General features: G+C 45.1%; 1 protein-coding gene across 1 annotated transcript in view; it reads right to left on the bottom strand.

Annotated features, from left to right (window-relative positions):
* Positions 1-3,411: 3,411 nt before the first annotated feature.
* ASPM (assembly factor for spindle microtubules) overlaps positions 3,412-12,693 on the bottom strand; it is a 63,071-nt gene continuing 53,789 nt past the window's right edge. Inside the window, exons 29-30 of the mRNA XM_083156887.1 lie at positions 7,611-7,786; positions 3,412-4,254 (exon numbers count right to left, since the gene is read on the bottom strand). Coding sequence (XP_083013013.1) covers positions 4,152-4,254; positions 7,611-7,786 — 279 coding nt within the window. The 3' untranslated portion in view covers positions 3,412-4,151. The remainder of the gene's footprint in view (positions 4,255-7,610; positions 7,787-12,693) is intronic.

Here is a 12,693-nt window from a genome sequence, read left to right as displayed (position 1 = left end):
AATACATCTGCCCCTGTATTAGTAACTTGAATGTTGAAAATTAAAATACAAACAATTAAACTGAAATTTAGCTTAATATAAACAAAAGTGAAGACAAGCACAGAGTGGTTTTTTATGTCTCTTTGGATATGGAATTTACAGTTATTACTGCTAAGAGCAAATTCCAAAGTTGCTAGTGGCAATGGACATATCTACAGGCTAGATTTAAAATTACACATATTTAATTGACCATACAGGAATAAAGGGAGAGGGGCCATGTGAAGTCCAATTAGAATAAAAAGGGGGGGGGGGGGGAGACATTGGAAATCAAGTAGACTTTTTCAGAGGTAGTACTATCAATCACAATTTAATGGGGGAGAAGCATAGCGGCCATTTAATTTATTAAACTTGTATTACATTTTATATTGGAAATAAGTCTATTGGACACTACATTCAATTATATTGTGTACAAATATTGGTAGCATTACTACTTCATACATTCAAGATTTGCAACACAATTTTCGGATCTATAGTAGTATGCACTGTGTACCCCTGCATACCTTGTGCAATTCTCCTCAAGTACAGACCAACAGAAGTACAGATTTTGATCCACAATGCTATTCAGTGCTACATGAGACATTTCTTACTGGCTGGAAGCAGAGTTTGTTATGATACAATACGAGGTCTCTGAACTTCTGCTCTAAACCCTAGGATTAGGATTTATAGGCTATACCATTTATGTATACACTGCACTATATTACTATTTTGTTTTCTAATATAGGAAAAATTGAGAATTTGTACACTATATATATATATATATATATATATATATATATATATATATATATATATTCAAACTTTCCTTAGGAAATTAATTTATACATTAAGGTTTGGTGGCTGAAATTGCTGCCTACTGTACCTTCCAGATTGAAATGCAATAGGATGAGAAAATAAGAAAAATGAGAGATTTGGCAAGAAATTATTGCGGCTTTGAAAAAAAATTATAATGGAGATTTCTTACCAAATCTCATTTTCTGATTCTGTCATCCCATTACATTTCACCCAGAAAGTCATAAAAATAGCTCAATTAAAATGACTATTCTGAGCAATTGCATTATTGTATTGAAACATCTCCAAAAGTGAAAAATGTCATACACCAGGTTAAAAAAAGAAAAAATGTCCGTCAAATTATGAAGGTAAATGAACAAAAAAAAGAAGGAGGGGTGGTTTCTGACTAAACTCAGGTCGTCACACAAATAAATGTATTTGTAAATAATCAAGCAACCAGGGCTTGACCCCTCCACATGGATTGATCCATTAATGAATTGCTGATAATGTATGGGTTTTGCTTTTATTTCTGTAACAAAGATTGGTACTTGTGTATTATTACAGCGCCATCACGTGCAACGTAGTTGGCGTAGACAGAGCTATGTATAGTCAGCGTCAGCCAGCATAGTCGTAGTAAGGCAGCGTGTAGTGTAAAGTAATGAGTAAAGCTCCATAGGGTCGGGTGCGCTGGCAGACCAAACACACTCAACCTCTGTGGACACCCTGTGGTACATAATTCTTTTTTCACGGCGCTGGCACAATGGACAAACAGTGCGCCGGTTGTTGGCGTAGTCAGAGCTACAAATGCTGCCGCCATGCTGAAGGGACACTACGCATGAATAGGACAGTACGTAAAACTACTTAACAAGCACCGTGATAATACACAAATACCCAAACACCATTTACATGTCTGTTTTCGACCTCTTCATCCTATGGGGGATGGATACATTTTTTAACTAAGCAGCACCTGATCACTGCCTATGTCCACATAGGCAGTGCAATAATGCTTTCACATTGCAACCCTGCTTTCAACCCATTTTTGTAAATGTTTCATAAAATGGGTCAAAAGCCAGTTAAACCCCTTCACATTGCATGGTGTAACCAGTATATTACGGTTTATATACCATTTTTGTACCTTTCACATTCAACCAGTTTCACCCATAAAAAAACGGCTTCTTTGTAATAAAACTCTATTGTGCAATTCCTGCTTGTGGGCAGTGACAACATGCAGGGAGACAACCAATGAGCCTTGTGCAGATTATCATGTGTAGTTCAAACCGGTTCTGGGCCGTTCAGACTGCAGGAAAAACGGCTCAGGATCCTGCATTTAAAACGTTTTCGTACCTAGAACGGCGCCCGCGATTGGAATCGCGGGCGTCGGGGGTAAAAAATCGCGGCCATCACGGGTAAATCGCGGGTACATAAAAAACGGGTGCGACGCGATGCCCGCGATTTTCCCATAGGGATCAATGTAAAAACGGTGATTGACCGCGATTTTACTGTTAAATGCCTCAATGCCCGCGATTTGGCCATAGGAAACAATGTTAAATGGGCCACAGAGCCCTAATAGTGCCCTTGAACTCTGAAATGGCCCCCACAATTGTTAACGCCACCCCACGATCAACGTCAACCCGAAGCGTGGCGAGCGCAGCGAGGCGTGGAGTTGAGAACAGAATAGTGTGGCGAGCGCACGCGGATACCTTCACAGGTAAACGCGTCCCTTCGCGGGCTTCACAGGTGTCCGCGTCGCCACGGACACCTGTGAAGCCCGCGAGGGGATGCGTATAACTGTGAAGGTATCCGCTGCGCTCGCCACGCTTCGGGCTCGGTGGCTCGCCACACTATTCTATTCTCAACTCCACGCAGACGTGGATAGTGGGGCATGAAAAGGTCGGAGGACGCGTACCGCTGCGCTCGCCACGCTTCGGGTTGATCGTGGGGTGGCGTTAACAATTGTGGGGGCCATTTCAGACTTCACGGTGACTATTTGGGCTCTGTGGCCCATTTAACATTGTTTCCTATGTAAAAATCGCGGGCATTGAGGCATTGAACACTAAAATCGGGTCCAATCTCATTTTTAACATTGGTCCCTATGGGAAATCGCGGCCATCGCATCGCACCCGATTTTTAGTGCATTCGATGGTCGCGATGGGCGCCGTTCTAGGTAAAGAGTACCACGTTTTCAAATGCCGGGATTCTGTAACCGGTAAATTGACTGGGGACCTTTCACATTGCAGCTGGTACCGTTTCAAAATGTTAGAAAAACTGCAGGTACTTGTGTATTATCTGGGTGCCCATCGCATCGCATACCACTAATTAAGGTATGCAATGGGACCCGATTTCCGGGACCACAGACCCGCACTGTACGATAAAATATCGCATGCCATTAGAAATGGCATGCGATGCGATATTAAATTGTACAAGCACCCTGATGGGTGATACTATGTTAAATGCACCCCCATTGTTAACGCCACCCCCACTATCAACAGCCACAAGAAGCGTGGCAAACGCAGCAAGCCCGCGAGGGGCGGCGGTACGCGTCCTCCGACCTTTTCATACCCCCACTAGCCACGTTGGCATGGAGTTGATTTTAGATAGTGTGGCGAGGGGATGCGGATTACATGTGAAGTGCCTGTACAATAAAAAATCTGGTCCAATTTGGTCGCATCGCATGCCCAAAACTATGTCGTACGATGGAAATCTTGGGCGCCCAGATAATACACAAGTACCAAACTGCAGTATACCGGCTTACAAGTGCAATGTGAAAGGGGTATAAGTGTCTTGTTTTGGCACCAAAATAGGACTTTCCAGATTGTTGTCACTATATTAGTCAGATTTAGCCACTTTGTTGCTCATCAGTCACCCATTATTTAAGTGCCCAAAAGCACTAGGTTTAGCAGCACAATTACATTTCTCTAATGGGCAGCTGGTCCTTTACCTGCCCCATGCCCCCCTGTTTTATTGGTATTACCCAGAGACAGTAGTTACAACCTCAGTTTCTGGAAATGCACATTTTATCATTCTCCATTATTTACAGAAAATAAATGTCACATCTAAAAAGCAAAAAGACAGTCATTCGGATATGCTTGGCTTTGTACTTTACTGTACACTATCAGCAAACAAAAAACTATTTACAAAAAAGATTTATAACAGAATTGTGGTTGGTCTATAACAACAATCCCAACCTTCCAGTATATTTTGCTCGGATTCCTTGAGGAAGAAAAACTCCTGCCTATAGTATACAATTATAAAAAAAAATATTTACATTATAAAAAGAACAAATATATAATCTGTAAAATTCAGCCGGATTTAATTTCCCAAATATTTTCCAGTCTTAAATGGGTTCAGACGGTCATTCCAAAGGTAGACATAACCATCTGGATAGCTTTTAATGGATCTACAATCTCCCTCATGTTGTCTTTTCTTAGCACCCAGTCCGGTTTAATTCTGGAGAGAAAAAATAATAATAATAATCAGGAAAAAGGCTTGAAATTAAACAAATTTATAAATAGTTTTCACAAACAGTCTACTAGAAAACTAGTACTATTTTGACTGAAAAATAAAATAAACGAAGAGCACTGCTTGGAACTTGTGTAGGGCATATATGGTATTGCAATGGCACACAACGCAGCATTGTGAATATAAAAAATATTATATTAAACCAGAACCAGCTAGATGTGAATGCAGGACAGGAAAATCTTTAGTTGAAATAAATTTTCACAGAAAATAAATAAATATAAGTTTGTCATATGTAGTGTTGACTCTAGCACCCGCTATCTTTGATAACCCATGTAGTTCCTGTTCCCTGCCTGGGGTGTCGCTGTCTGCTTTGGTGTTTCTAGCACAGGTCTAGTTTGCATATCAGTGCTGATATACAGAACACACTGTGCTAGTAGCACTACAGCAGACAGCGACACCCCAGGCAGGGAAGTGGAACTGCATGGGTTTTCAAAGATAGCGGATGCTATAATGAACACTAATATGCATACACATAATAAAGTTGTACTAACTGACTGGAAAGGAGAAAGCTATATAAAGTTCAATTCAGTATAGTTGCTAAATAACCATTACAAAGAACTTCAGATACTTGCCGCCGCCGCCCGCCCCCCCCCCACACACACACAGAACCAAAATCTAATGATTGATGTGGAACTTTGACAAAACCTTCAGCAAGGAGGGTTTGCTATTGAGAGTCCCCCAGCTCCAATCATAATTTAGAAAAACAAAACAGGATAATGAAAGGAACGCTACAGGGTAAGGCACCAAGATTCGCAAACCCTCTTGACTAACAAAGATGCCGGAGGTCTCAATGATGCAAAAAACAAAAAGGACCAAATTCCGATCAAAATGGAACTGGGGAAAAGGAGGAAGAAAGGGGGTTTCACATGGAGGACCGTCTGCATAAACATCTGCAATTCAAGGAGAAAGGCAACTCAACAGTGCAGACACCTGACCTTCAAGCATTCCAAATACAGTTCAGCATCCAAGTTCATCTAGAGGAAAGAATGATACAAAAGCCCCCAATTTGTAGTGGTAATGCGGAGCTTCCGAGCTGTCAATACATTTCTGTACTTTAGAATCTTTTTTGCCCTTAGGATGGCCTCAGCCACTCCATTTAATATAATCAATGTAAGATGAAAGAGGACAAATACCCCTGGTTGAAGAAGGTCCAGACTAGCTACCAGAGTAGGGATAGGTGAACCTTTGGCAGAGAGACATTAAGATGAGAGTGGTTCCAACAGGTGCTCTTGGATCGAATCTGCAACCGACTCAAAAGGAGGAAACAAACTTCCCTAACAGACAAGCACAAGTGGACCAAAAATACCCATTTCCTAAGAAACAAGTGCACCAGGGACTAGAAGACAAGGATCTTGTCCGTCAGAATTAACACCTTTTGTATGGACACATTAAAACAGAATGCCCATGAAAATCAGCCAGTGCCAAGTTCCTATTTCTGTTACACGACCACCATAAATTCCATGTCTCTTTTAAATTGTCGCTTCATATTATTGGTGCTAGATACCGAATGTTTGGAGCATAAGGACATGACAAGACTTATGTGCATAGAAAGGGAATTACATTTTTTTAAACTAGTGCTGTATTTTTCCAAAATATATGGACATTTAGTTGTACTGCTGATGTTATAAACAGTAGTATTAGATATGTTAGAACCCTTTTAAGTTGACTGTAGCATAAAATTGTGCTTATTTATAGGAATAATATATTGATGCTGACTTGTTTTTCTGCATTACTACTTGGCATAGTCTTTTGTGGCTTATTCCTGTAACTTTTCTATCAGGTCTAGAAAGACTTATTTTATTATGCTATATCCAGGCAACATGGGCTCAAGTTTGGAGCATGGGACCCCTGATCCACGTGGACATTTAATGGGAATAGTAAACTGTGGTGATTGAAGGGGAACAAGCCACCAAGCCCAAGTAGTAGTTTGTTTATTTATAAGTTGCCACAAAGTGTCCGCAGCGCCGTACATAGCAAACAAAAAGAACAACAACAAGGTAACGTACAGGGTATGTTGATAAAATACAGCATAAATAGGGGTATAGCTGGTAGAACTAAAATCAGCATCAGTTCAGAAGTAGGTATCGAAATTGTCAAGGAGACTGAAGATGAAGTAGAGGAAGGGAAGAACAGGGCAGGAGCACTGGTGAGGTAAAGAGGTAGGGTGAGTACGTGAGGAAGGAGGGCCCTACTCATAAGAGTTAACAGACTAAAAGGAGGTGGGTGGACGAACAAAAAACAATAGGATAAGTAGGAACGGATAGGAACAGATGGAGGGGTAGGGTAGGCAGGATAGTAGGAGCGAAAGAGGTTAGGAGGAGGAGGGGTAGGCTAGTCGGAAGAAGTGGGTTTTGAGCAAGCGCTTGAAGGAGGTAAGGGAATCAGAAAGCCTGATGGGTGGCGGGAGGTTGTTCACATGTTGAGCGAAGCAAGGCCATAATAGTAAACATTTTAATGTTCTGTACACGTTTAATGATGTTCTGAAAAAAAGGGAATAGAATTTATCTTATTTCACAGTACAAAAAGCCAGATGTGAGAATCCAGAGGCACCAGAAGGCTATGGGTCTGAAGGACCCTCAGAGCAGGAACTTTTTCAAGAGGCTGGTGGGACAAGGAACAATGGGCCTGATTCAGACCGGATTGCAGATTATGTAGAGTGGTTAGCCACTGCCCAAACAGAGGGAAAATCCGCCCTGTGTAAATCTGCAAGTGAATTGCGATAATATCACAATCCAGTATCCGGTCACACATTACACAACTCACCATCGAATGAATTTACCAGTCTGTACAAATGTGAGTAAGTCTGACCAAGGCTGGAGCATACGTCATATACCCTCCCTTAAAATGCTTTAAGATGCCCCCAGAAAACATCAAGTTACCACCGCCAAACAGCAACTTCCTGTCAAACAAACTGGGGGCAGACTGCGAATAAAAAGTAACTGAGTGCCGTTCTGCATCATGCAACCCAGCCGCATGCACATTTGTTCAATAATCAATCTGCTTGCAAAATCACACAACAGCCATCACGTCTCAATAACCCCTAAGAAAAAGAAAACAGGCAGACACTCAGGGACTAACCCAGAAAGGGGCCTCCAGAGGGTCTGCTATCACAGGACTAGCAACCAATTGCTCCGATAGCTTGACATCGCTACAACAAGTATCGATACCCAAGTCAGTGTTTGGACAGGTGCTGCAGTGCAAGCCTTGCAAATGGTTTTACATAAGCAAAAAACTCAGAAGAAAATTCTGCATTGTTATAATTAATAATCATAAACCAAACTTACTTTGAAACAATTCTTGTCCGGATAGGTGTTGCCTGAAGAAAGCCAAACCCATTACCTGAAGTACTGCTCATGAGCCGTTTGCTGAGATTCCTGGCTGTGTCCATCTTGTGCTTCCGTGCAGTCAGCCTGTATATGCTACAGATCCGATCCATAGCTTTAGGGATGGCACGGATCTCCTGATGAAGGAAATACATTCTTTAGGTCTTTAAACTATTGGAGCAGCATTTTATAATAACATACACCTGTATGAGGGGTTGGGATGGAGGGACTTCATTTAAAAATAGGATTTCTGTACTTACCGTAAATCCCTTTCTCCGAGTCCACAGGTGTCACTGGAGCGTAGACAGTGGGGATAGAAGGGCGACCTCAGGGAGCTAGGGCACTCTATTGTAAATTCAGTGTGGCCAACTCCTCCCCTTCTACTCCCCCCCCCCCGGCAGTCTCAAGGATCGTGCCCAGAGGGAGCTGGAAGATAGAAACACACTTCCGAACAGGAGGTAAACTTTAAACCAACATTCATGCAGAGATGGAAACTGAGTCAAGCAGTGATGAAATAACACAAACACTGAACATAGTTAACCACACAAAAACTAGTTAGCAGGAAGAAACCCCAAACCAGGACTAGAAGGTCCTTCCTAGGTAAGTCGGCAACAGCGCCGAGGAGGGCGTCCAGTGACACCTGTGGACTCGGAGAAAGGGATTTACGGTAAGTACAGAAATCCTATTTTCTCCTTCCTCCACTAGGTGTCACTGGAGCGTAGACAGTGGGGACGTCCCAGAGCTCCCAACACGGGTGGGAAGGCGCTGAGAACCCCCAAGAACTGCTCGGCCAAACTGAGAGGCCGATGAAGCAAATGTGTCGAATCTATAGAACCTAACAAAGGTTCGCCTGCCCGACCACGTAGCAGCTCGGCAAAGCTGATTAATGGAAACCCCTCGAGCAGCCGCCCAAGAGGGTCCTACTGAACGCGTAGAATGCGCCGAAATGGAAGCCGGAGGAGTCTGAGCCGCTTTCACGTATGCTTGTCTTATAGTCAGCCGTATCCATCTGGCCAAAGTCTGTTTAGATGCAGGCCATCCCCGACGGATTGGATCATAGGTGACAAAGAGACAGTCCGATCTTCTAACTGAGGCTGTTCTGGCCACGTAAACTTTTAAGGCCCTCACCACGTCCAAAGATTCTGCTTGAGGATCTTCGGTAAATGCAGGAACTACGCTAGGCTGGTTAAGGTGGAAGGAGGAAACCACCTTTGGAAGGAAGGATAAGGATGTACGAAGCTCGGCTCTATCTGAGTGAAATACCAAAAAAGGCGAGCGACATGATAGGGCTCCCAGCTCTGAAACCCTTCTGGCTGAGGCCAAAGCTAGTAAGAGAACCGTCTTCCAAGTGAGGTATTTGAGATCTACCTCTTCCAAAGGTTAAAAAACCGAGGAGCAAAGATAATCAAGGACCAAGTCTAAGTCCCATGGGGCCGTAGGAGGGCGAACCGGAGGCTGCAATCGTAAAACCCCCTGAAAGAAGGTTTGTACCTCAGGTAGCAGTGCTAGCCGTCTTTGAAAAAAACGGATAAGGCGGACACCTGAACCTTCAGGGATCCCAGACGCAAACCTGCAGACAGCCCAGTCTGAAGGAATAAAAGAAGTCTAGCCTTTTTGAATGCCGTTGTGGAGACCCCACGGCCTTCGCACCATGCCACATACGACCTCCAAATACGGTGGTAATGTCTTGATGTTACCTCTTTCCTTGCACTCATCATGGTCGGGATTACTGTTCTTGGAATCCCTGCTTGTCTTAAGATGGACCTTTCAGCAGCCACGCCGTCAAATGTAGCCGCTTTAAGTCTGGGAAGACGAAAGGGCCTTGACTGAGAAGATCTTCTTGTAACGGCAGAGGCCACGGCTCTTTGACCAGCAGGGTTGTGAGGCTGGTGTACCAAGCTCGCCGAGGCCAGTCCGGAGCAATTAGGAGGGCCAAGACCCTCTCCCTCCTTATGCGCTGTAGAATCTTGGGTATCAGCGGAAACGGAGGGAACAGGTATACAAAACTGAATGGCCAAGGAGCCGTCAGGGCATCCACTCCTGCTGGGTCTCGAGTTCGTGCGAAATACAACGGAAGTTGATGGTTGAGACGTGAAGCCATCAGGTCTACCTGAGGACACCCCCATTTTCGCACCAGTCGCTGAAACACCTGAGGATGAAGGCACCACTCTCCCTGGTGGACATCCTGCCGACTTAGGTAGTCGGCCTCCCAATTTTCCACTCCTGGAATGAAGATCGCTGAGATGGCCATCGCATGAACCTGAGCCCACACAAGGATTCGGGTCACTTCTTTCATGGCCGTCCGACTTCTTGTGCCGCCCTGTTTGTTTATATAGGCGACCGCGGTGGCATTGTCGGACTGAACCCGGACTAGTCGACCCTGAAGCAGGGATTGTGCTTGGATGAGAGCGTAATATATTGCTCTGAGTTCCAGGATATTGATGTGTAGGCGGGATTCCTGACAAGTCCAACGGCCCTGGAACTGATGGTCCAATGTCAGTGCTCCCCATCCTCGGAGACTTGCATCTGTTGTGATGACCGTCCAATTCCAAAGAGCGAAGCGTTTCCCCTCCCTGAGATTGGCTGAGTGAAGCCACCATGAAAGGGAGAGCCTCGCTCTCGGGGACAGGGTCACCAGACGTTGTAGGTGTAGGTGTGATCCTGACCATTGTCTCAAAAGATTTAGTTGAAATGGTCTTGACCTGAAGCGAGCATACTGGACTGCTTCGAAAGAAGCAGTCATCTTCCCCAGCAGACGCGTGCAGAGGAGTACTGAGACCTTCCTGTGCTGCAGTACTAGACGCACCGACTCCTGCAGTGATCTGATCTTGTCTTCCGGTAAGAAAACCCTCAGTTGTATCGTGTCCAGGATCAATCCCAAAAACTGCATCCTCTGCGATTGCTGCAGCTGGGATTTTTCGTAGTTTATGATCCAGCCGTGTTCTACCAGTATCCTCTTGGTCAGGTTGATGTTTGTCAAAAGTTCCTCCTGAGAAGAGCCCTTCAGAAGGAGGTCGTCCAGATATGGTATTATCGTTACACCTTTTGAGCGAAGAATCTCCATCATTACGGCCATCACCTTGGTGAACACCCGAGGTGCCGAGGAGAGACCAAAGGGCAGGGCTTGAAATTGCCAATGGTGTTCCAGAACTGCAAATCGCAGAAAAGCCTGGTGGGATGGGCAAATTGGAATGTGTAGGTAGGCGTCCCTGATATCCAGGGATACCAGGAACTCCCCCTGACTCAAACCTGCAATTACGGATTGAATGGATTCCATCTTGAATTTCAGAGGCTGTAGGTACGGATTCAGTTGTTTCAGGTTCAGGATGGGACGAGCCGATCCGTCCGGTTTCGGCACCAGAAACAGGGTAGAATAAAATCCCTGGTTCCTTTCCTCCGTCGGGACTGGGAGAATCACTTCCATCCTTTGAAGCTTGGCAATTGCTTCCTTCAAAAGGATTGCTTTTTCTGGAGAAGCTGGCCAACCTGTCTTGAAAAATCTCTGAGGAGGAGGAAGCATGAATTTTATCTGGTAACCTTCTGACACCAGATCCCGTACCCAAGCATCCTGACAAGATTGAAGCCACGCATGCTTGAAGTGCCTCAAACGCGCTCCCACCTGGAGGGTCTCCTTCAGGGAGGGGAGACCGTCATGCCTGCTTAGGGGTGGACTTTGCCTCCTGCTGTACTGTGGCCATACCTCTTCCTCTGCCCCGAGTTCCCCTCTGGGCGACGGAAGCTCCTCTCGATCTACCGCGAAATCTGTTTTGGGGACGAAAGGACCTAAAAGTGTGACTCTGAAAGGCCTTACGAGGAGCAGGTGGAGCTGCTGAAGGGAGGAAAGAAGACTTACCCCCTGTTGCCAGGGAGATCCATTTGTCTAGTTCTGCTCCAAACAAGACTTCTCCCTTGAAGGGCAATGCTTCAACCGCCCGCTTGGACTCCGCATCTGCCTGCCATTGCCTAAGCCATAAAGCCCTGCGCGCAGAAATGGATAAGGCTGAAATACGTGCGGACATTTTACAAATGTCAGCCGAAGCCTCCATCAGGTAGTCCGAGGCCTCCCGTATGTGTTCAGCTAACCTATTAAGCTCGGCTGGATCTGGGTTGTCTTTTAAACCTTCAGAAATCTTGGAGGCCCAGACCCCCATTGCTTTGTTTACCCAGCATCCTACCTGCGCTGGTCTCTGTAAAACTCCTGCCGCAGAGAAAATAGACTTTAAAGTTAGTTCTAACTTACGGTCAGAAGCATCCTTCAGAGACGTGGCCCCAGGCACCGGCAATACCGTCTTCTTAGATAGACGAGTCACTGATGGGTCCACCACCGGAGGCGTTTCCACTTTCTTCCTACTATCTGCAGGGAGTGGATAAGAAACATAAAATTTCCTAGGAATCTGAAATTTTTTATCCGGATGATTCCAGGCCTGTGTGACAAAATCATCTAATTCCTCAGACTGAGGGAAGCTAGACGACTGTTTGGGCCTCTTCCCAAACAGAGAAGGCCTTGCTGGAGTCTCAGATGTATCAACATAATCCGTGGCTAACTTCACCATGGCAATCAAATCCTCTAAGCCATGTACCACAGGATCAGGGTCCGGTAGGACCGTCATCTGCTGATCCTGAGTCTCTGGTGCAGCAGCACTAGGAATATAATATTCTCCTTCCTCTAACTCAGGCATTTCGTCTGAATCAGAGCCAGAGTCATGAGTAAACTGCCTCCTTCCTTGTGAGAGAAGAGGGGGCAGTGAAGATGCCTGACCCTGCTCCGCAGAAGCCGCCGGAACAAGGGCTTTTGTTAACCCCTGTACAGCTGTGGCTAAAGAGATTTGTTGGTCTCTTGCCTGCTCTCTGTCTTTCTGTGAGGCAGAAAGTTCAGAAGCCAAGCGTGTCATTACCTCAGTAAGCTGAGAAGCCCATACCGGTGCTACCTGAGCTGTGGATGAGGAGGGGTTAACAGCACAATTCTCACAGAAAATAACTCCATCAGCAGAAGGAGTAAACTTCCCCTTACAGCCCTTACATTTGGTGTTCCCTCCTGCCATAA

The sequence above is a fragment of the Crinia signifera genome, chromosome 8 (genome assembly GCF_055691185.1).
Source record: "Crinia signifera chromosome 8, ASM5569118v1, whole genome shotgun sequence".
NCBI lineage: Eukaryota > Metazoa > Chordata > Amphibia > Anura > Myobatrachidae > Crinia > Crinia signifera.
Note: the sequence above shows the minus strand (reverse complement) of the source record. Positions and strands in the feature narration are given on the sequence as shown.